The following is a 24,908-nucleotide window of genomic DNA, read 5'->3' as shown; positions in this document are numbered from 1 at the left end:
AGAGGCATAGCAAATCATCAGAAGACAGTACTGAGAAAGATGGGAACATCCAGAAACAGCTGCTGGAGTAACTGCAGAAATGGTTGGTCCTGATGGAGAATATTCTGATTAAAATTCCAATCCAGAAAAGCCCTACAGACTAAAATTAATGGTATGCTGAGAACAGCTGTACGTTTTTCCCTGACTCAGGCTGCAAGATGATGAATCACTGACAACTCCACCTCTTTTTCTGCCACTTGCCTTTCTGCGCATATGTTAAGGCAAATGTGCCCATTGCCCCTTGTCTGGTCGCTGTGCTCTACTGGTGATCACCTCCAGGCTAAACAGGCCCGTGTCTCTAGCCTTTCCTCTTAAGGGAAGTGCTCCAGTCCCCTCATCATCTGCGTAGCCTCTGCTAGACCCTCTCTAGTAGGTCCTTGTCTTTCTTGAAATTTGTTGAATATGTCAAACTTGAGATCCTGAATCATATTAATCACCCACAATACTTCTCATCTCACCTGCTGTTGATCTGCAGATAAATATTTCATGTAATTTGAGGGGTATGCTATGGCACTTTAGACTTAAGTAATTTTTTCCTGTCTTTATTTGTGTTAGTTAGAATTTGCCTTTCACTTCACTTAATATCATTATTTAATTCATTAGAAATAATTTGTGCTTCCCCTTCCCAGCTACCGTTCCTTTTTCAAACAAGAAAATCTGGGATATGAGTTGTTTTTCATTGAGGATATCGCGTGACTCTTTTTCTCAGCTTTCAATATTGTCCCCTCCTTACAATAGTCAACAGATGATCCTACCACACAGTATAGCCTGTTTGTCAGCCTCAAGTCCTATATCTTATACCAGCAAATACGACATTATATTTCTTAATCTTTCTTATATTTAGTGAGCCCCAACAGATGTTTTTTCTTCTCTCTGCTCTTCAAATCCCACTCACACCGCCACCTGGGAGCATCAAGTGAGGTAGCTGATAGGGTTTGGAAATTACAGAAGATGTCTGAAGAAATGGCAGACACAGAAAGAAGCAGGAGAAAAGAGTACATTCTCTGGGTTGTAAGAGTTTGACTTTGGCCATTTTATCTACCAGTCTTTAATCAAAAAATCCTCAAAGTGCCAAATAAATTAGGACTAAATTTTTGTTTAGTAAGCAGAAAACAATAGATTCAGGCAATAGCAAGGTCAGGCATAATCCAAATTAAGCAGTATCTTTTACTTATTCATTCTTCCCAGCAGCTCACCTTTCAGATGTTCTTATGAAGATGCTGGCAACAGGCAACAGATAGTTAGATGTCCTTGGAAGTTTTTAATCTTCTTTTTCATATCCTTTTCCATCTTGAGAAGCAAGAGTCCACACGCTGTTACTGCAAGAAATTAAGCTGTGATATGCAGCTGTCGTGTGTTATGAGACAAAGAGCTCCCTAAGAATATTGAAGAATCTTTTCTAGAAGTGTTAGGTACTAGGCAAAGATCTCTGAAATAAATAAATAAATAAGACATCGGCATTTGGTTTTGTCTCAGAACTAGGAATTGGACTCCCAGAAGCCTCTTCTAGTCTGTGACATTAGTACTATGATACTGCCTAATAAACCAATGCCGTGTCTCAAGGCCATTGAAACCTAGTCTAGGTGTTACTGAGATTTTAACTGCAAAGTGTTCGGATTAGTTGCCAGCCTCCAAAGAACAATTCCACTGTCTGAACCCAGAGGAGAAACTAATGTGACTTCTAAGGAGTGGGATGCTTGTTCACCTGAAAATCCACACTGGCATTCAGAAGAATTCAGTTCGCTTTCTGAAATCTCTACAATTTCTGTGTGTGACCAGAGGCCTTTAAAGAAATATTATTGTGTCTCTGGCAATAAAAATGACAGAACAACTCCTTCCTTTCTGCATTTTGTCTGACTTGTTGAGGTGTTTTGTAAGGTCTTTTGGAAAACATCATCATTAATTACAGGTCTATGTAGTTCAGAGTATAGCACACTAGGTTCCATCTTAGTGGATGTTTTCAGTTGCTACCATTAGACAAAAAGTAGTATAGCATGAATATGAAGTATGAGTTCTCAAAAAAATTTCAGTCTTTTGAAAATGCAGATGATATCTCTGCTTTTTTTTTTTTTCTAAAAAATGAGTTCAAACAGGCAAATACAATCTGTTTGTTTCAGTGATGCTATTATCTTTTCCTGATAGTAATCGTGCTGATATTCATGTGACTAAATAGCATATAACATTATTGAAATTAATTCCTATTATTCGCACTACTTTAAAAAAGACAAAAATAAGTCACACAGAGTTGGCTGCGTATTAGTGAAATTTTGTTAGTGAAATGGTAACCACAATTTGGAAATTACTCAATAAGTATCCTTTAACTGAGCTTATCCTCTGACTGAATGTTAATCAGTATCCTTTGCAATTGTAAAACAAAAGGAATATGAACATGCTATGAATCAAGAAATTCATACCATTAGGAGATCATTACAATTAAATTAAAAAAACACAGCTTTGGGAAAACTGCTGAAGCTTCCCAGTATTTTTTTCCATTGATTTTCATCTCCTGTGCTTGGCTTTGTTTACTTCTGCTTAGCTCCAGCAGACCCATGGAGGATAATTAAAAGCAGGTAGGAAATGTAGAAAAATGTACATCTGCCACATCACATCAGAGATGGTTAGGAGGAATGGGCAAATTCTTTTTTTCCAAAAAACTTCAAAACCATTCATATGTTACTGAGATTCTGATACAAGGTCCGAATATGTTGAAGAAAATTCATATGAGACCCAAAACATCACTAGAAAATATCTAAATCGATCTCACAGCTCTATAAAAACTGCAAGGTTTTAGACTATTAAAGGGATGCATTAAGCTCTTCTATTTTGATTGGTGCATGAATCAAAGTGCTTGGTTCTATTTCTGCTAAATTACATTGTTAAATTGTTATTGTATTCACCCTTTCTAAAAGTAGAATTCAAATATAAAGGAGTTAATGATTTCATATGGAAAATATTTCAGAGAAAGAGACACGTACCTTTGTGAAGATTCTCTGTAGATTAACTTTGAGATTAAAACAAAAAGACTTTAGTGAGTCAGTCCAGCATGCATTTTCTGTAAAAGTTGAAGCAGAAGTTTATCACAGAACACACCCTTATTTAACTTGTATGGTAAAACTTGAAGAAAATACAGTGAAGATACTAAATTTGGCCTGATTTTGGGAGACATTTTCATTGATGACTTTATCTCAGGAATATCTCTACCCTTTCATAAAGGCTGGTATTTTTCACTGTAAAGGTTTTCAGGATGTAATGAAGCTATCAAGGTTTAGTACCGCATGATGAGAGAGACGTGACCCGTGTCTGCCCTCACAATCCTGATTTATGAGGGGGATTGGGATTATTCCCCTAACCAGAAAGACAGAGTATGCATATGTGTTGGAGGAAGAGTGATGTGCAAGCTGCAGCCGACAAAGACTGGAGGCAGATAGAAGAGTTGAGTACTGTTCTCAATAACAAGCTCTGTATAAGAAGATGACTCAGAGCTCAGCTGTAGGTGCCTTGGATCAGGAGAGGAATTTGTTATTTCTGAAGGAAAACATAGTGAAGTTGTTGTAGTTCCATGATTTTTGTCTCATTTTCAAATGAAGGACTCTTGAAACATCTATCTTGTCTCTGTAAGTTATTATGAAATAATTTAGTACAAAATAGTTCTGATTACCAGCTTGAGGATGAAGGGGACCTTCTAGAGGCTTTGTTCAGCACTGTGACTTCAGCAGTTGCTGGGAAATGTGAAAACAGCACCAAGAGCTAGAAGATGATCTTCATAGGCGGAACCTACCCCATGTTCTGTTGTGAATGTGATTTCTACTGTATCTGTTCTGTAACTGAACAGACACCTGCCTTGATTAGTCAAAAATGTTTTGGGAATATAACACAGCTGGGTCATCACAGACATTGATTTTATATGCATTCCTTGGCTGATGCTATCATTTCTTCCTGTAGGAGCCAGGAGTTTAAAATCAATCCATTTGCTTTCATTTCCTTACCAGGTAAAAGCAAGAAACTGGGAGCTAGAGAGAATATAGAGAAACCCTATATGGTGATGAGCTATGATGCACTGGTTCTGAATTCCCCATGGGCATAAACCCAGTTGAAAATTGTTATGGGTACCTGCTGTCACCATTTGCATTCTCTGTAGCTGATCAGAACACAAGGTGTAGCTCTCCTTTCTAGTATTCATATTTATCTTGAGCTTTGAGAAAACAATCTTCAGCAGTTGGATACCTATAATCCAGGCAGCTTTATGGGCTTTCTTACTCTCTCTCTTCCCTTATTACATATTCAAAACACATGTGATTTGTGCATTGTGCTCAAAACCCCCTATACTGCTAACTTTTGTTATCTTGGTTAGGGATTATCTAACTACCTGAACATATGAAGACAGGTTGAGAGAGTTGGGGTTGTTCAGCCTGGAGAAGAGAAGGTTCCAGGGAGACCTTATAGTGGCCTTTCAATAGTTAAAGGGGCCTACAAAAAAGCTGGAGAGGGCTTTTTTACAAAGGCATGTAGGGATAGGACAAGGGGGAATGGCTTTAAACTGAAAGAGGGTAGATCTAGATTAGATATTAGGAAGAAATTCTTTGCTGTGAGGGCAGTGAGGCACTGGCACAGGCTGCCCAGAGCAGCTGTGGGTGCCCCATCCCTGGCAGTGCTCAAGGCCAGGCTGGACGGGGCTGGGAGCAACCTGGGCTGGTGGGAGGTGTCCCTGCCCGTGGCAGGGGGTTGGAACTAGGTGGTCTTTAAGGTCTCTTCCAACCCAAACCACTCTATGATTCTACGTTATTATAGGTGTATGATGATACAATAGAAATATCTAGAGCATGAACACTACTGATACATTCAGTCTTCAAGTATCTGTGAGACGTGAGACTGTTTTTTCCAAGGGAATCTTTGCAAAACTCTTCTCATGTTCTACTTCTGAAACAATTGCTTCTTTTTTCTGTCTTCCTTTTTTTTTTTTTTTTTTTTTTTTAAGGACAAAACCTCCACTTATCTCTTGCTCTCATGTAACTGAAAATATGTCTCAGATTCATAAGATTTGATGGATGCCTGTAGATTATTTTGCATAATTTAAATGACACATGAATATTTCATGTCTCATTTTAAACTATGTGTGAGTCCAAGGTACATGGGTTATAATGAGGACAAAGTAGTTTTCTAGTAGTTTTCAACCAGCTGAAGATGAGTGACTTGACAATAATGCAAATTTCTGTGCTGTGCACATATGACAATTTTTGGCAAGAAGGTAATAGATAATTTGACTACCACTCTGAGTAAGATACAGCATTGAAAGTGAACTGATGTAAAAATGTCAAGAAGGCCAACCCAAGCTCTGTATTACACTTAGTAAAAGTGACTTTTCAACAGTAAGGTGATCCAGCAAGGTGGAGGGCTAGTAGTGATCCTCTGTGCTTTCTAGGATCTGAAGGTTTTTGCCAGTACCTTTCCTAACAGTTCAGTGCTCATACCATATCAAAAATATGGCAGCATCTGAAAACTGGGACAGACTCATCTATCTCAGGATAATTTAAGACATCTGTTTTGTCCTGACTTAAGTATCAGCAGACAAAACCCCCCTTCATTTAAATCATGGATCTTAATTTTGATTTTTGTTTATACTTCAATTATTTTCTAAAGAAAGGGTCATATTCTCTAGTTCACATAACCATTAAAATGTTTTGCAAATGAGAGAAACCTTTACTTTAAATGTACTACTTAGTATTTCTAACCAGAATAAACCATAATGTGCCATATTTCTCAGCAATTTTGCAGATTTTTAACCATTACAGTATTTTTATCATATAAGATTGTGAATGATTGATTTTTTTCTTGCTAGTTAGTTTTGTATTTGGCTTACAGCTTTTGTCAGTCTTCATTCCAAAGAAACAGGAATGGAAGTAACATGCTCAAAGACTATTTGAATCTGGTCTTGTATGAGTTAAATGTGAGTAGCTAAACTATTTCTGATATAGAAGAAAAAAGGAGCATTCTCAAAATAATAGGTTATTCTTTTTGCTCAGGATCCCTCAGATTTTCTGAAGGACAGGGAAGCACCTTTGGAAAAAATATGCTAGGCATTTGAGTAGTATAAATGCCTCACTCTTACTGAAGCTAATAGAATAAACTGATATTTATCATCCCTTCAGCTGCCCACAAAATTGGGTCTATGGGATGAAACTTTGCTGTGTGCTCTGAAGAATTCTACAGGTGCCTGCCTTGGTGCCATAAGTGATCTTGAAAGTACGGTACATTGTCCCAAGTATTTAGAATTAGTAAATTCTAGCCCTTTCATGAATTTTTTAATTCAAAGTTTGCGACTAAGAGAGAAGAAAGTTTGTTTTCTTGTTTTCAACTAGGTTGCTCAGTTTTGGAATAGCTACTGCAAATGATGAAAATGTTCTCATAGTGCCTGGTGGACTGAAACAAAAATAAATAGATTGAAATGACAAAGAAATGAAATACTTGTTTTTGGGAAAAGGGTAAATACCAGCATTTGTTCCATGGTAATGCCTGAAAACAATATGTATGTTTACCCAAGGTAGTGACATCGTGACTTTTAGAAAACTCAAGCTGACTTAAGACGTTGAAGATATGCTCCCTTAGGTTATACATGCTTGTAAAAGCAGTACTCTTTAGAAAATTACATTATGAAGAGTCCTTATGAATGTAACATTTTGCATTTTTAAATTACTTAACTTCATATTTTAAGTTTAGAACTTAACATTGCCTGTCAAAATTTGAAATGAAAGCTGAAAAAAAGATTTACATAGAAGAAACTGCTACATAAAATTCTAAAAAATCCATTAAAAAGAAAATATTCTGATAAAGAGCTGGGAAAAAAGGCTAGTGAAATTATAAACTTGAAAATACTAGCCCTGAATCTGCCAAGCTTTATATGCATTCTCCTTCGCTGGAGACTGGAGAATGTATCTGGGAGGTATCAGTACACTTTTCCCTTAGCATTCACGACTGGCTGTGGTTGGAAACAGCAGGCCTAGAGGACTTTTGCTTACAGTCAGCTCTGCTATTCCTAAATTCTACGTCCTTCCCTAATTCCTATCAGAGACATGTACCTAATTGTAGGGAGTATAACCCTTTCTCATCTGCCTGTTATCACTTTCCTATAAGGTACATACTACCTGAAGACCAGCAGGGACTAATGAAGAGTCATTATGTGTGACATACTTCTTACAACAGGATTTTCTGCAGGCCTTTGAGTGTACCGAAGCTGTGTAAATTAGCTTTAATATAAAACAGGTTTTCAACAAGCCAACTCTTGCATGGCTACTCTGATGCAAAACTGTTACTGGCTGCCTATATAGGTCTAAGACAAAGATAGTAGTGTCAAAGTGTAAAACAAGGAATAGTGTTAAATCTGGCCTAATTCATCTGCAAGACTTTCTGAGATGGCATGCAACAGGGGTACTGTAAAGTGGCAGGAAGGAATCATTCATTTTGGAAAAATCAAACAGATGTGAAATTTGGGAAAAAAAAAAACCAACCAAGAAGAAGATTTGGTTTTTGGAACTGAAATGGTGCTGGACCTGTTCTTGCAGAAGTGTTGAAAACTTCTAGGTGTGTGTTCTCAGAAGGAGGAGTCAAGTTCAGTAGTTCAGAAGTTCAGCTTCTAAAGAAGAGAGCTGGAGAAAAAAGTCAGTGAGCTCAATTGCAAATCTCAAAATTCCTGATTTTAGGGAAAGTGTAAAATTCTACAGCATGCACATTTCAACCATACTCTCAGCTAAAGCTGATTATCCAGTTTGCACATCTTACGGAGAGGGCACTAGGAACATTGGGGAAAGAGCCTATCATGCTTATTTTTGTTCTTAGAATAAGCGTTTGCATTGATGACAACTTTGTGTTTTGGTTTCGGAGTTGCTAAGTAGGAAGAATGTGTCGGTTTGTTCATTCTGACCTGAGACAGGTGTAACACAACCTCCTTTTGTTCTGATTTTTTTTCCCATGTGAAAACAGGCCCCCAGTGCTATCAGTTAAGTTTTCAAAAACAACCGAAGAGGAATGCTTATTTGGACAGTCAGCTGGTTCCTTGGCCTCTAGGGGGCTCACACTGAAATGCCCAGAGATTTATTATTAATAGCATGAGTCACAGAGAGTGCAATCCTAAGACTTCAATATAAAGCTAAGCTTCAAACATTTAGTCACAAAAGTTTCATAAGGCAGGTGGCTGCTTGGGACTCATCTGTGATAATTGATATGAATTTTCCCCACTGATTTCATTTCAGTTGCATTCTGCTGCATATCTTTTTGTGCAGTATGCACGACGCTTATTTTGGTTTTAAGACCAGAGGGTGCCAGGCTTTATGAGAATGGCCATATTTTTGGTGACTTCTAAATTTGATTCTAACTTTACCAACCATGTGGACCTTACATGGCGTTTGGATGAACATCTGCCAAAACCAAACTTGGTTAGTTGTTCTTAGAAGGACAACAAAGTAAATCAGTTTGCAATGTTATGCTCCCGTTCAGGACAAATAGATACCTTCCTCTGGTGACAAGCAAGCAGTTAGCTGGTGGGAGAGCAAAGAAAAGCCTATATAAGACTGCAGGGCTATATTGCCTTCAGCAAACCTAGTACTCTTCAGGCAAACAGTATGACACACAGTTATTAATACTTTTGGTAATTTTTTTTCCTTAAAAAAGAGAGACTGTGATTGTGAGGCAGATCAAACACTATCAGTCCTTGCTTAGGATGTCATAGAACTAATTTCTAGCTTTACCATTCAACAGTGATGAAAAAACTTGCCTGAAAAGAAGACTATGGGGAAAATTATGCCTCTTATGTCTTCCCACAAGGTGGATGTGGCACGTTTAGTAAATTAGTTACCTACAGCTGAAACAGGCATTTATTTCAGTGAGAGCTGCTGAAAGCAGTCCATTTTGAAAATAAGTCTAATTTGGGGGTTTATTTATTTGATTGATGTTGACCTGAAGATGTGGCTTTCCAGTTTGTAAGAAATATTAATTTTTCTGGCAGGCTACATTATCTCCCAAAATGTTTCTTTTACTTAGCAAGACAAATCATAATTCTGTAAATAATATAAATACATATATATTAATTTAATAGAATTGATTGACCTTTTGCCATGTGGTCATAGGTTAAACTTACAATGTGTATTTAATCTCTTTACAGTTTATACACACACACACACACATATATATATATAATATATGCTTGTATGAGCATATCGGAAACATTTGTTATCACTCAGTTACTATCAACAAAGCGAGTTGCTTTTGGCTTAAACATTTTGTATGTTAAATCAATGAAGTAAGCAATCCCAGAGTGCAAGCCTGTAATTTGATCCAAAAGTTTACTTCTTTTCAATAATATTGTTCCACACACATTTATTATATAAAGGCACCCAGGGATTTGTTTGTGCTTCACAGTATTGCCAATTATTTTATACACAACTGCTTTAACATCCCTGTGAAGTCGTTTTTTCAATCTTTTTAAAAACACTTGTCTAAATGAATGTACTCACTAGTAGACTCATCTTACCCTGTCTGAAAGAAAATTTGGTTTTCTGGGTGAGTGCTGTGCTACACTGTTAAGGACTATGACTACCATTTATTCTTTTTTAAGAGCTATGATACAGAAACCAGCTCAATATAATTTAGTATTGCTTCAGCTCTCATTAGTTTGCACACACTCTTCCATTCCTCTATACATTCTGGGTTTGGCTGCCAAGAAATGAAGGAAAACTATCACTCATACAAATTGAAGAAACCTTAAATGAGAACTACTGTATTGCATGCACCACTTGCACACATATTGAAAAAGTGGTTCTGTGTGCAATCTCATAATTCATTACATTCCACAAAACCACATTCAAAATTTACACGAAAGGGGGAGGCTTCTGTAGAGCAATTCCAATAATCAATTTTCCTGCATCCTAAGGCAAGAAACTAAGGATGATTATTCAGTTGCTGTAAGTCTTACTGCATTGTTATTTGTAAGTGATTTAGAGTAATATAAAGCAGAAATAATTTCCTTTCCAAATTTGTTTCTTTCCTGTGCAGAAATATTAAACAAATCTATAGTAGAGATATTTTGTTCTTCTTTCTTTGAATCCTGATACTAGTTTTTTTCTGCCTATTGATCTATTTACAGTATTTCTTTTGGAAGTTTGTGTGCTGCTTTCCTCTGTTGTTCAATAAATCTGTTCTTCCCAGTGTAACATTTTGGTCAAATTCTCAGCAACTCTGGAAATGGAAATAACTTCATTGGCTTCAGTAAAGCTGTGGCAATTGACACACATTAGGATTTAAGAAAAAGTAGAGTATTTCAAACTACATCCTGCCTGTTTACTTCAAGATCCAGGAAATTCCAGTGAAAGTATCGCTGTAAGAGAGGGTTATAGATTATAATTTTCCTTTTTTGAAAAAGTTCTGAAAATACTGCCTTTACCATTTTGAGAACTGCATTTGCTATTTTTAGTCTTCTATCTACTAAAAGTGTGTTAAGGAGCTTTATTAGCATAGGATACTATTCACAGTCTCAGGGCTAAGTGTTTTGCTAAGGCTGAGATGTTACTTGTCCAGCAGTAGCTTCTGTGATAACTATTTTCTGGTCTCAGGATTTCCAACTTTTATGCATCAGTATGACATCCTTTATATTTTTTACTGTTCAAATTTTTGTGTATGGCACTATTCTAGATGATAAAGACCTACCCCTAAAGGCACAGAGATTTTATCCCTAAATGTATTTTCGTTCCCTGTTGGGTACTTGTTGCCATGGCAAAAAAAAAAAAAGAAAAAAAAAGAAAATAAAGAAAAAAAAAAGAAAAAAAAAAGTTACAATTAATATTTACAGAGAGTGCCTGACAGCATATATAGATCAGGACACATTTTGCTAAAAAATCTTCAGTGCTGACTAGTTCTGGCTCTTTTTTTGTGTGTTTTATCAATGTCCTTTACATTTTGAATCTCCTGTGATTCAACTGCTTACTAATCCAGGAGAGTAGACTCTGAAAGGCCTTTTCACTAATTATTGCATATTGCATCCTGAGGCGGGCTGTTTGGGGATAAATGGTCAAAGCTAACCATTTGTGACCTACAAATGAAGTTTTTTGCTGTGTACCTCCTCTTTACTTTACTGACTATGCATTTAAACCACTGATTTTGCCATTACTAAAACTTGGGGCTTCTCTATTTATCAATTACAGTGTTTGTAAAGCACACCTAGCATTAGTGTCATATATGTTTGCATCGGGACAACATTAAGTTGATCCTTCATAATTCAATAAATGATTGATACCTTGAAAGACTGACATTACATGGAAGGATGTAAAAAGAAAGAAGCATGTATTCTTTTCTTAGCTTTCTTTTCTGGCTAGATTTTGCCAGCAACAAAAAATACTTGAGAGAGAATTGGCAGGCAAGGGTAAGTCTAACGTATGGAGTTAAGCAACATGTTTGATGTCCTTGTCTCTCAATCATGTAAATAGGGAGCTGGCACCCCTATTTCAAGCAGAACTATTAATGGAAGAGGCTTGTGGCCATGGAGTATGCGTTGTTCTGAGATTCTGACAAATTAGTGAAAGCAGACAGACTAGAAAGAAAGCTCTTATTTTATAATGTTCACACTTATATTCACCTAGTAATATTTATCCCTAAATACTGCAGCACTTCTGTTAGGTTTCACTGCTACTGTGACTGTAAGGTTCCTCGGAAGCATGTAAAATCATTCTTTGCACCGAGGACAAACTTCCTCTCAGGCCTATAGCCAAGTATAGGACACATCTCTATAAGGCAATGGTATGAGCCCCAGGCCTCAAGTATGTTTTGCAAAAAAAGGTCAAAGGAAATATTTAACTTCTTACATTTCAAATTCTGATGTTTAAGGTATTGAGTGGAACAGCAATGACTCTGACTCTGTGACCTTTTAGCAAAATTTTCCAACAGGCATTGCAAACTTCTGGCATAAATGCCAATTAGTAAGAGCATATAGGAGAGGAAGGTCCTACTGGATGACTGTCAAAATCAAATCAACAAGTATTTAAGCAAACCAAGAACTGCAAGAGTTTCCTTCCATACTGATTAATGAAAATACTCTTTTGAAGGTAAGTGCTACTCATGAGCTGAATAAACCAGTTAGGGTAGTACTCCATAGGAGAGCCACTATACAATAAAAACAAGGAAAGCTATAGTTCTTGGGGGGATGGGGGTCAAAGGGAAGTAAATGAATAGGAGTAATATTTAAAGAGTGCCCAGTTTTAAAATGGCAGCTGCAAAAATGCTTTAGCCTGCCTAACTAGCTATATACAAAGCTTCTATGAAAGTACTTTAGCTTTGTGAAATAAAGGCTTGAAGACATAACAATATGAGGCATGGTTTGACTCTCATCCAGACAAGCATTCAAGCATGTGATTTTAACACTCAGTAATTCCACTGACTTCCTTCCTGGATCAGTAAGTACAAGCTAGACAGAAAAGTGGAAAGCTCGCTCTCTGCCTTCAAACCTTGGGGAGGAGAGCTGCTGGTAACACCTGGTGGAGCTTGAGGGCTGATTTCCTAGGTTTCTATGTGAAGATGGATAAGAAGGGAGAAGAAGAACTAAAATGGCTGTGGAATCATAATAGATTCAGGCACTGTGATAGCAAAGAAGCAACTTTTTAATGATTGCTGCATCAAATAGTGTTCAGAACAGAACTTACCAGAGCTGTAAAATATGTTCCTTCAATAGATGGGACTAGTCTGTAGAAATTGGGAAGGGATTTAAGACCCTAGTACTAGATCCCTTCATAGGAAAATATTACTTTCTGTTGATGTTGATAACACACAAATGAAGTTACTCTCAAGGTGTAGATATAGGTAGCATCTGCTACAGAATTTCTTATAGTTTCAGGAGCACATTAATGTGGTTCTCTGTTTTTATCGCTGAATTCTATCCCATCAGAATAAATACGTTCTAATAATAATTCATAATTGGGGATTTTGTTTGTTTGTTTTCCTTTGTTTTTTCCCTTAAAACTGCCTAGGTGAACTTAGGAATAAAAGAGAAGAGAGATCCTTTAGTGAGCCCACTCCTTTGACTTGCAGTGTTTTCCAGCATTTACTCCATAACAAGGCATTAAGAACACGTCTTTCCCCTAAAACTTACTCAAGATCCATGAAAATTTGATTTCAGAATTACCTATTTAAGGGCTCGATACTGAAACATCTATCTAGTTCAGAAGTATTGCTTTCTTTATGGGCTCCATTCCTTTTTTAGTTGCTTCCATTAGTTTATGAAATCTTTACTCTCAATGGCTTTGCTCGGGAAAAAAAAATCTTAGAAAAAAAAAAAGCAAGCCTCTTTTTTTTACAAGACTAGGGTACAAATAGGAAAACCATCTGATTTTCTTCCCAGTCTTATAGATTCTGACATTAAAAATGCTCTCTATGCTTCTAAGCATAGAGAATGAGCTCAAATATTATGCACAATACACAACCTTAAGTAGATGCTGCACTCTAGTTGTACAGCTACTTGGCACTTTGTCCCTTTGAAAGGGATTGCCCTAGCACAGGAGGACAGAACAATTTATGTAGCCAACAGAGAACAGCAGAAAAAGAGCCACAGGATGGGATTTTGCCGGGGGAGGAGGCAGAGTTCTCTAAAGGAGGCTATAATTACTGTGACAACAAGACACTGAAGAAGAATTGCAGAAACAATGCAAATGAACGGGTGTAGAGCTCAGCTCTGCATGATGTAGACAGTACTTGAATATGGATCTGAAAAAACACCCTATGCCTGAGACGTTGCTCAATAAAATGTCCAAGGACTAGAGACAGCTGGAGCTGATGGTACAATTTTAGAGGGAAATTTGCAGCAGTAACAGAGAGAAGAAGATTGTGCCCTTTGTTGCACAAGAAGTCAAAGAGAAAGTGTTGAGGACACATCTGTAGAGCAGGGTAGAAGTAGAGACTGAGCAAAACAGGATAAATAATGTGCAAGAAGAGGTCTAATGCTCTAGAGAATGAAGACGAGAAATGGGCAGAAACAAAAATTTTGTGTGGCAACAAATAAGAGCAACACTTCATACACATAGAAAAGAGAGGGAAACCAAGAAACTGAAGATGAACAAAAATGGAATACAGGTTGTTACAAGAGACAACAGTCTGAGGAGGATGATTTGCTTACAGGAGTAAGGAATGGAAAGACTAGTGACACCTGTCAGCACCATTGAGACTAGCCAGAAAGCCCACAGGCAAAGGGAGAAAGGACTGATTAAGAAAAAAGATGTGTTTGAGAGGTCAAGAAGTTTGGGAAAAATTGAGAGTTGCCAAAAATTAAGCAAGTTAGACTTTGGTTGGTTTTTTTGGGGGGTTTTTGGTTTTTTTTTTTTTGTTGGTGTGTTGGTGTGTTTTTCGGGGGGGCAGATGAGTGTGTGTGTGTGTGTATGCACAAATAGTGAAAGATTCTTCAGACATTCCAGGATTCTGAAAGAACTGGACATAAAGTTCTGGAAGGGGAACTTTTGGGGAATTAAGGGAACTCCAGGATTATGAAAGAACTGGACATAAAGTTTTGGAAGGGGAACTTCTGGGGAATGAGGGGAACTCATACTGAAGTATGAGCCACCAGTGTGATACAGTCATGGAGAAAGCACTGGCACTAGGCAGTTCCCTGTTTGCTGTGGAAAGTGAAAATATTAGCACCAGTTTCTAAATCCTTCATGACATATCAGTATGTTATATGCTTCTGGTCACTTGCTTTCAAGAGCAGTGAAGCAGATGAGCATTGTGAGGAACATCACAGAAATGGAGGCTTCCAGAGGTGGCACTGTATAGTTGTAGTGGGTTGACCCCAGCTGGTAGCTAAGCTGCCACCCAGTAGTGTGCTCACTCCCCACCTCAGACAGACGGGAGAGAGAACTGGGGGGGTGGAAGTCAGAAAAAACTCAGGGATTGAGATAAAGGCAGTTTAGTAAGTAAAGAAAAAAACTGAAAAAAAAACCCCTAGTAATGAAAAAGCAGTCACTCATCACCTCCCACCAGCAGACCAATGCCCAGTCAGTCTCCGATGCCCAGCCAGTCCCTGAGCAATGGTTAGCTTTGAAAAACTCCCCCCACCCCACCCCATCCTTCTAACACTGCATGATGTTCTATGGTATGATGTATCTCTTCGTTCAGTTTGGGTCAGCGGTCCTGGCCGTGTCACCCCTCACCTCTTCTGCACCCCCAGCCCACGCGCTGCGGGTGGTAGGGGAGAGCAGAGTGAGGAAAAGAGAAGGACTTGCAAGCACTGTGCAGCAATAGCTAAAACACTGGTGAGTTTGCAACACTGTTTTGTTCACCGAGCTAAAATGTAGCACCATACCAGCTACTATGAAGAACATCAGTTCCGTCTGGACCAGGCCTACAACAACAGTCTAGCAAAATGGAGGCTGAGAAAAGGCTGCTGTCTACTTACTCACCACAGGGATCCCAATGAGGGAACGAGCTTTTTTAGGCTGAAGAACAGTATCGAAAGCGTATGCACATATAAACAAGAGGTGGTCAAGGAGTTGTTCGTTCAGGATCTAAATTCCCTGAGAAGAAAAATACAGTTCAAAATAAGCAATAAAAATACTGGACCTTTATAGATAACAACACCACCTTGCACAGGAACTAAACTTTCTTATGACTCTCACATCTCAAGGATTCACTGAGAAATTTATAAGCAACTTTTAAGAAAGAAATTTAGATATATCATATAGAGGCACAGACATGTAATTTTACCTTTCTGTACTTTCCTTCAGATATAACTTGAATATTGTAAAGTGTTATGAATACTTCTTTTTGACTAAGTTAGATTATAGTTTCTATGACAGCCAAAACAGCAAAATCAGCGATTTTTTCTGTCTTGTTAAAGAAAAGTTTTGTCATTTGCTTATACATTTGCTTCTTTAAAGAGAAAGCAGTTCCACTGTGGCTTAGATTTTACTCAGTGGTAACTGTTCTTAAAGTGCTTCATTTTAACTTCATTATAAAAAAACAACATTCCTTTTCTAAACAGGTTATTGTGTATATCATAACTCTTAATGGCATTTTGGTATAACATATATTCACTTACAAAGGCTTTAATCCTTAACCTAGAGTTGCAGATTATCAGGACGCAAGCTACAGATAAAAATATTTATATATCTAAATATGAGCTGCTCCCTTGTCCAATGTTCAAGCTTCCATAAAACCAGAGTAAGTATCAGAGACATAACAAAGACAGAGAGGAATTGGTAATGATTAAACAGAGTAAGAAATGAATAACTGACACTAGGCAAAGAAAATTCTTATGTTACAGCAATGTGTGTTCAAGGCAGGAGAACAATTTGTCAAGCATGTAAGTAAGCTAACAATCCTTGTGTTGTTGCATAATAGTTTGGATGAAATAATAAAGAAATTCAAGTAGAAAATGGCCCTGAATTATTGAAAGGAATGTGTTAGGTGATCTAATTGAAGTTAAGAACTTCCTTCTCTATAAACAAATGGAATATCCTTCAGAGTGTGCATGTAGTGTATTTTTAATACATTTCACAATCAGTACAAGTTCTCCATTACTTCTACAGGCTAAGATTTATTTTAAATTAACAATGATTATTTCATTACAATAAAATAGTTACCTAGCATACTTAAGAAAACAAAAATCAAGGCAACTACACTAATCATAAAGAACACAGTGATCCATTGTCACCACAGTGAACAATTATTTAAAAAAGAAAACAAATGACAAGCTAATGATAACCCTGCCCCATTATTCATTAGGTACTATAATGTATTATTTTCCTTACCTTGAACACTTTGGTCTACAGCATAAATTTGACAATGCAGTTGGACTGAAACTCCTTCTCAAATCAGGTTTTTAATAATACTAATTATGAAACACAAAGCTAGTAAGTTCTTAGGACTCAACATAAGTCTTTCATATTTTCATTTGTAGCCATCTCATCTTGTTTGATAAACACTGGCTTGTAAAATGATCAAAATGTTCACCTATTGCAAAATGTTTCTAATACATTTTACATAATTTTGTTAAAACAAATTTAAAAAAATTGACACGGGACTGAAATCTGTTTTTTTCAGCTGTATCCAACAAATCAGATTTTACATTTCTTTAAATGTACCTTGAATTTTCCCATAAGGCTACTTTTGAACTTCAATTTAAAAAAAAACCACAAACAAACCAACCCCAAACTAGGATATTTTCTAAAGACTGGCAAACCAAATCAAAACAATTAGTATGTAGATTTAAAAAACAACAAAACCAACACCATGACAAATTTCAGATCACTGTGGAAATGTTACAGCCTTTCTGTCATACTATAAGAAAATGATTTAGCAATTTTGACCATAACCAAGCAGTTAATATTTCCATTACATTCTTGCATGTTTGGAAAATACATATATTTATATATTCTTAATATTTTGGTTTTAATACTCACATATTTTCAATTTCCATTTGTGGTGGAGACAGTAACAGGTACCACCTTGGTTTTAGACATACTTTGGGTAACAATAACACAGCATGTTCCATTCTGAAATAGTTCAGAAGATGGAAGAGGTATTACTTGCTCTGGCCTTACCATAATTTAGATTATCTATTTATCATTAATTTACATACTTCTTATTTAACAGGTTTTGGACACCCACAGGTGATAAAAGATCTGGCACTGCTTTCCATTATTGAGTGTGGAAATTTATGTAGTGATCAGGTTATTATGCTATTTCAGCTGTATCTGTGGGTTTTGGAAACAAATTGCAATGCAGTTAAAACATTTCCTATTTAAAAAAGTAACAAATATTTGTTACAAATACTCTTCGTGTGACACATGTAAGTATTAATGTCCTGGCTTTGCCAGTAGATACTTTAATAAGGTGGCTTTCAGGAAGTTAAACCTGTAAACATGACAAGGTATGGATTGACCTCCCATTTTGATACTTCTACCACTGCACAGCTTTATTACGTTCTCTGGTCCATTTTTAAATATTCACTTGCAAGTTAGTATGTAAATAAATCACTAGTAATGAAGCATTGCTTAGGTCAGTTAATATAAAAGTGTTGTACATATGGTAAGAAATAAAATCTTTGATCAAAAGCACAGTTGCAGATAATTAACCTAGCTCTGTGAAGGAACTGTATGGGCTCAAATGAAAGGGCTTGTGCCTTTCAAACAAAGGTGCCCAGGCTGTGCACAGTGAAATGTTTGCTGATGGTCAATGCATAGCTCACAACCCACACTTCCTCTGTATTTCTAATTGCCAGACTCCACTGACAGAATTCTTAAATGCATAATTTCCCACTATTAGATGTACATAGTCTATGTAAAAAAAAGTATAAATATATCTAAGTATTATAATTAAGTTCTATACACATAACTATAGCGTTTGATGTATTCAGTGCAGAATTTCATGTATATGCAACCACAATATTGTAGGTAATATTATCATTGTAGGTAATTCATAGAATTTGGATAGATAGCCAGGGGAAAGACCTCCAGGATGGAAAACAAAACAAAAGTTCTTTAATATTGTCCCTGCATTAAATTGCAGTCTGCAGTATGAACAAATAAATAAATAGAGAGGCCCGGGTAAGTTCACATTTTTGTAGCATGTCTTCAGCATCTGATTTTCTACCAACTGTTTTGTAAAGTGATTATATATTTCTGCAAGCTTCAAATCAGCTGGTCTTTCAATCTACACACAACAGGTAGTCTTGTCTTGATTGGATGCCTTGTCATATTGGTTAATTAAGTCAGTACTAAAGCAAAATTCTGTGAAATCAGATTGTGATAAGTTATCGTCTTGGTTATGTCTTTCAGAAAACACACCTGAAAAGTGTTTGCCTGCAATATCAGCTGTGTCTTCTTCTGAACTGCCATTTCTTTGGCCTTTTAAAGAATGAGATGGGACTAATCATCTTCTTCCTATGGTAAATACAAAGTCTATGTTAATTAGACAGTAAATGCACATTATTTATTTTTACTATTACAGCTCTTACTTGCCTCAAGTCACTTTAGAGAGTGGATCCTCTCCTGCCATGACATGCAGTCCTGCATTGCTTCATAGGCCACTACCCCTTACTTTATTCTGTCTTTGGCGAGGCTCAGTACGGTCAAGATTGCATCCTGGCCCTAATTGCTGTGGTAACCCTCAAGCTGTTGGAATTGTGGCATTTAAAGACCTCCATCGATTGCCATACGTCTTTGCAATGAAAAAACTGCCACATGCGAGCATTTTTAAGTACGTATGCTGAGTTATGTATATGAGATGCCTCCTTCCATTCTCACTCCAGTTTCCTGTCTTAGAAAACTGGCCATGCTTCAAGGGCCTGCATGCCCTAGTTGTTTTCTCCTTGTGCCCCTTCAATCAAATCTCTTTGCTAAGGTCTGACATTTCTTCTCTCTCTCCCTGGCAAAAACATGGTAAGTGTCCTCTGAGTCTTGTTATAAACCCCATTTATTTTCCTTTTCCAATCTTGTAATTTTTGAGCCTTTGGTTAAGGTTTTAAAGTTTAACAACTGCTTGTTTCAAACCAACTTCCCAAAACAATTGGTCTGTCTTTCCCTACACTGTTGTGTATTATTTATAGTACAGCAGTATTGAAAGGCATCCAAATTAGGGATCCAAGTGGGGATACATTAAAACTGCAATTCACATTCCAAAAATCTTCCAAGGAGACAGAAATCTCCCTTCCACCCTTTAGTGGTTCACTTTGTGCAAAATCTTATACGTAGCAGGAGGAAGCTTTCCTGGTACACAAAAATTTACATTTCTACAGGGCTTAAGGCAGAAATTCCATAGTAGTGGGGGTGGGTGGGTGGGTGGGTGGATTTTTCATATAAGAGACTTTGAAATTTGTGATTTTTTGTACACTTTAAAAGAATTGTAGGTATTTTACATTAAGTAGTTTAACCTTTCTCTTGCATTACTTTCTACAAAACTGGCCTTTTAAAAACCACATTGACTGTTTATACAGTGTGTGACTCTGAGATAGCTTTTATCTATATGATCTATATTATATTTATCTGTGTGATTTTATAATTTGTCAAATATATTTGCCCCACACATTTACCATATATTTGTATACATGTAAGCAATGTACCTATAATTTCTTAATGATCTCTGACTCTTCTTCCAGCACAAACATTGTGTATACCTAGTGTTTAGCCTAATGGTCACTTGTTTTCTTCTGTTCTAGTGCTTCTGTACCAAAGACAGCAGCAGGTCAGTGCAAGTGGGCAGAAGTTCTGAAAGATTTGGAGCAGATCAAGACATCCAAAGTAAGTTAATAAAAAAGTCTTCATTTCTTATCATCATAGGAGCTGACATAATTAAATATTTAACACTGTACTCGGTTAAGAAGTGTCAGTGACAGGGAGAAGGAAAAGGAATGGTGTTTGTATAATGCTGTTTCATGGGTGGAAGCAAAGGAATAGGAGGTTAAAGGGAATTGGAGTTGACCAAATACTGCAGACTCTAGAATTACATACTATTTTCTTTCTCACTTTTCATAAGAAAATGGGCAGTGGGCTTGGGAGTTAGCTCCTTCAGAGAAAGTATTGTAGGATTTGATTCTGTTGAGTCCTCCTCACAGTGAAGCCCATCCTGCAGGTTACTGGGTTACTTTAAGATCCTTTGACTTGCTGGCTCCCTGTACCTGGATGGATTGGGCCTTTAAATTTGGAGCTAATCCATGTTTTGCAGAGTTAGCTTTATTATCTCTACATCTGTTAGTTAATGTTCATAATTCTAACTCCTGTTTTCTTTTAGGACATTGATGTCAGTTTATATACTGCAAACACAGATGAGGATGTAAGTAAACTTGAAATTTGGCCACAACTGGTCTAATACGATAGCTTCATTTCTTCACTAGCAACTTTCTCCTAAGTCAGCCTTGGTCTAAATTGAGAAAAGTTTCAGAAATCAAATAATTTGCCTTGGAAGGAACAGTTTTGTTAGTTAAAGTACTTACGATAAATTTTGTAAGCAGGTATTAATTCTTTTTATTGAATCATCTGCTATTAAAATAATTCAATTTAAAAGGATGATCCAAAATTAATTTATTAAACACTGCTAAAATACTGTTGGTATTTGTTTGTAATTTGAGGGAGGAAAAGAACGACAAAGAAAATACTTCCAAAGTAATTTGTTTAACACCATGAGCTATTTAATGGCATAAAATACCGGAGAGGTGGAATATGGAGAGTAACTGTCAGCATCTACTTGTGCATTTCTCTGCTTTTGCCACTCCTTAGCTTAGCCTATGTACCTATGTATCCCTATGTACTCTCAAGGAATTAGATCCTGCAAAGGATGAATTATGTTAATTTGTCAATTAATTCTTAAGGCAATCATAGATACCTATGTAAAATATGATCATCTTAAATGCATTCCTGAAGGGACTTTTTCATAATCTGTTGCTGTGGAGCTCAGTCTGCACTCCATAGGATACATGCGTCCCACCAAGAAAATTAATCCAGCCAGTACCCCACTCCAAGCAGTCGCCTTTGGTGTAGCCCTGGTGGAACTGGCTGGATTTATTGCTGTGGTAGTATCCTGCTCCTGAGACATTACTTTCCTGACAACTTAAACATTCATGCAAGGACTGTCCCAAACACTGAAAATACATGAATCTTGTACATAAAGTGTTAATGAAAGATTTCCTAGAAATGATGGCCTGACCGTCTCAGAATAGTCTTAGTGTGCATGCACAATACAGCGGTGTTGATTTATTCAGTGGATCTGACAAGCCTGAGAAAGCACTGTCTGATGCGTCTGTACAGTTAGCCCTGTACATGACGGAAAAATGGTCGCAAAACAAACACATCCACATCTGCACACACATTCTCTTAACTGAACTGAGCCAGAGAGGTTAACCCATTGTAATGGCTGATTTAATACCCTGCAATGCCTGGAAGATTTTCTTAAAGTGGGACAATCTGACATGGAAGTTAGACAACCTGGGACTTATTCTTGGCTTTACTGTTGACTGGATGGAGAAATTAGTACCTCTGCCTCTTTGTCTTTAATTTGTGAAATACAGGTAATATCTGCTTTCTCTTCTCCTCTTCCTATTCTGAATTCAGATCTCTGAAGAAGACTACTAAGGATGATACTAACTTAATTCTGCTAAGTTTAATTATATCCCAAATTTTTATCCTAATTAATTATTTTCCTGGGTTCTTCAAGACCCTACGTTTAACCTCATCTTAGCAAATTGGCCAGCCTTTATGCTGTTAGCTCTCACAGCCAATCTTTGCAGATGTTTAAAAGCATTTGAATATTAGGAGAAGGTGGCAGTAAATAAAAATTAGCCACATCGTGGTAAATTATATCCTACATTCACTTATTCCTTTTTAATTGTAAAACTATTACAACTTCATTTTTTCAGAAAGAATGCCAAGAACCTGTAATGAGATGCTTTTTCCTAGAGACAAATGTGATTCTTCAAGAATGTCTTATCAAAAATTGTAGTAAAACACAGGATGTATTAAACATATGGAAAAATGGAAACATAAGCTTTGAAAAAAACAAGGTAAGTAACACCAACAGTCTGTGGAAAAAAGGCAAGTCAAAAGTGTTACTTCAGTAGCTGAAATACCTCTTTCATCATATAAAAAGTGGAATAGCAGAGATGAAAGCAAGTGGGATGTAGTAACCTGTACATATAACAGTGAAAAAGCTACACATAGAACAATGAAAAAGCAAAATTTAGTGGTTTTTTAGAAAAAAAAAACCAACAGGATTCCCTTCAAAGCAGATACTTTTGATTGTGCATGTATACATATGAAGGTGTTTGAATGTGTATGTATAAATAACAGTTTGGAACTTCAGTATCTAAAGTCAGGTATGGTCAGACACATACAGAAAAGGATCCTAATTTTCAAAAGGGACAGCCACTTGCATCTCTCACTGAAGTGCTGTATCTTTGAAAGCTGATCCTACTGAAAGAGCAGGCCAGGAGCTGCACAGACCATAAGTACTGTGTAAGCCTCCAGCAATCCTTTCTGTAGTCATTGACTGCATTGGAGTTATTAAAAAAAAACAGGACAGACAAGGGTTAGTTGTCTCTCAGAAAAAATAGATCAGTATCCTGGTTTACTATTGCATTTTGTTTTTCAGCTGAATTCTACAACATCAGCAAAGTGCAAAGAATGTGAAGAGTATGAAGAAAAAAATTTTACAGAATTTATACAGAGTTTTGTAAAGGTTATACAGAAGGAATGCAAACATTGACCAAAAGACACAAGTTGGGAACCAAGATCTTCCATGAATATCCTCAGAGAAATGATGTTGTCACCAACAATAAACTGAAAAGAGCAACATTTACAGTCCTACTTACATACCATAACATGTAAAAAATAATAAAATCCTTGTAGTTCACAGAGTATTCATAAATAAGTACATAAAAATGATATTAGTTATGAAATATAAATGAAAGGAATTTAACAGGGTTTAAAGCTTCTTCTTGACTTAAAGTGTCTTTATTTTTTGGTAAGCTCACTGGAAAAGAAACACTGCCCAACTTACCAACTTTTCAAAAAAATTCTTTAAAAAGATCTCACAGTATCTGCAGTGGGAATGTCCTCATGAACATCAGCTCAGGGCTAACTGAATGGGGTTTCAGAGAAAAGCTCTTCTTTTATTACTATTAATATAAAATTATCATACCCTTTTAAAGCATTTGGCTATAGCTATTTTTGTAATCTGAAATCTCTCCCTTTACCATCTGTGCTCTTAGAAGATCACAGCTCATCTCTCACTTCTGTTCTTAGTCACATGTGACAGTTTTCCTTGCATTTTTTTTTCTTATTAAATATTTCTTCAACAAACTAGTGTCAAAACACAAGCTAAGGCCTCTTTGTCTTAAAGGTGTATTGGCTATCTCTTAATACATTTATTTCTACCATGGTTTTCAGGTAAATCCAGTTACTTATTTCACCTAAGAATTCAAAGTAAAAAACCAGAATATTTATTTAAAGATTCTTCCTTTCCTTTTTTTTCCCTTTTCTACAATAGTAGCATAAAGGTATTAAAAATTATCTCCAGTCTTCTCAACAGAAGGTAATGCTAATGCTTGGTTCCACTGTCTGGTGACAGAACATCATTGGTTACTTCATTTGCTACCTCTGACAGACACTACTTTAGTCATTATGGTAATTACTAAAGTTCCTTTAGCAATTACCAAAGATTTCAATCTAAATTTCAACCAAAGAAAAGTAGCATAAATTTCATTCTCTGAATAAAGGAGGTGACCAAATCTCTTACACACTTAGAAAAAAAAATTATATGTGGCAGAAATCTTTTCAATGTAGAAGAGGTTGTAACTTTGGTCTCCTTTTCAGGTAAGAAATTCAAAGGCAGGAATCACTTTTGACCGGTTATTGGAAATCATGGTAACCATATTTCTGAGACTCAGTGCCATCACCTGTCCCCTGGTAGTTCTGAAATGTTGCATAGTGTTCTTTCAGCTTTTTCTAAAGTAACTGCTTTCTTAGTGATTCATAACCATGTCATACCAACTGCTATCTATAATAAGTAATTCTTTCCTCCAGACACCTCCATTTTTCCATCTTCATTTGATAAATGGCTGAGTTATTCAGCTGTTCACTTAGCAGGAAGGAAGTCTCAATCTCATTGTGGCAACAAATACACTGCCTGGTACTCCCTTATTTTTGGGTTACTCCCAACACTCAGTCTTCAGCACTGAGGAGCTGAATCTCCAGTAAACTACAAGAGAAGGAACATGAATGTGAGCACAGTGGGTGTCATCATCAGGTGACTTATAGAGTAACCGATCAGTAAATTCATAAGTATATTGAGAATGGGATTAAACAACAGCAGAGGTATCACAGAAGAAATAAACAGATTATTTGCCACTGCAAAATAGC

General features: G+C 36.7%; 1 protein-coding gene and 1 long non-coding RNA gene across 5 annotated transcripts in view; one reads left to right on the top strand and one right to left on the bottom strand.

Moving 5' to 3' along the window:
- The window catches only part of IL15 (interleukin 15), a 39,031-nt gene extending 15,549 nt beyond the window's left edge, over positions 1 to 23,482 (top strand). For 2 of the 4 annotated variants that reach the window (XM_037397119.1, XM_037397101.1), the window contains exons 3-8: positions 16,120 to 16,218; positions 18,837 to 18,946; positions 20,216 to 20,297; positions 20,788 to 20,829; positions 22,409 to 22,552; positions 23,140 to 23,482. In XM_037397119.1, coding sequence (XP_037253016.1) covers positions 16,120 to 16,218; positions 18,837 to 18,946; positions 20,216 to 20,297; positions 20,788 to 20,829; positions 22,409 to 22,552; positions 23,140 to 23,253 — 591 coding nt within the window. In that variant the 3' untranslated portion in view covers positions 23,254 to 23,482. The remainder of the gene's footprint in view (positions 1 to 16,119; positions 16,219 to 18,836; positions 18,947 to 20,215; positions 20,298 to 20,787; positions 20,830 to 22,408; positions 22,553 to 23,139) is intronic. The other 2 variants (XM_037397128.1, XM_037397110.1) reach the window with 1 other exon arrangement.
- LOC119152219 lies at positions 1,234 to 10,323 on the bottom strand. Its single transcript, XR_005105717.1, has 3 exons — positions 7,584 to 10,323; positions 3,015 to 3,040; positions 1,234 to 1,358 (listed from the first exon to the last, which is right to left on the bottom strand). It is a non-coding gene; the product is annotated as an uncharacterized LOC119152219 (long non-coding RNA).
- Positions 23,483 to 24,908: the final 1,426 nt, after the last annotated feature.

This window comes from Falco rusticolus, chromosome 1 (genome assembly GCF_015220075.1).
Source record: "Falco rusticolus isolate bFalRus1 chromosome 1, bFalRus1.pri, whole genome shotgun sequence".
Taxonomy (NCBI): domain Eukaryota; kingdom Metazoa; phylum Chordata; class Aves; order Falconiformes; family Falconidae; genus Falco; species Falco rusticolus.
The sequence above is the reverse complement of the archived record's forward strand: the minus strand, read 5'-3'. Positions and strand labels throughout refer to the sequence as shown.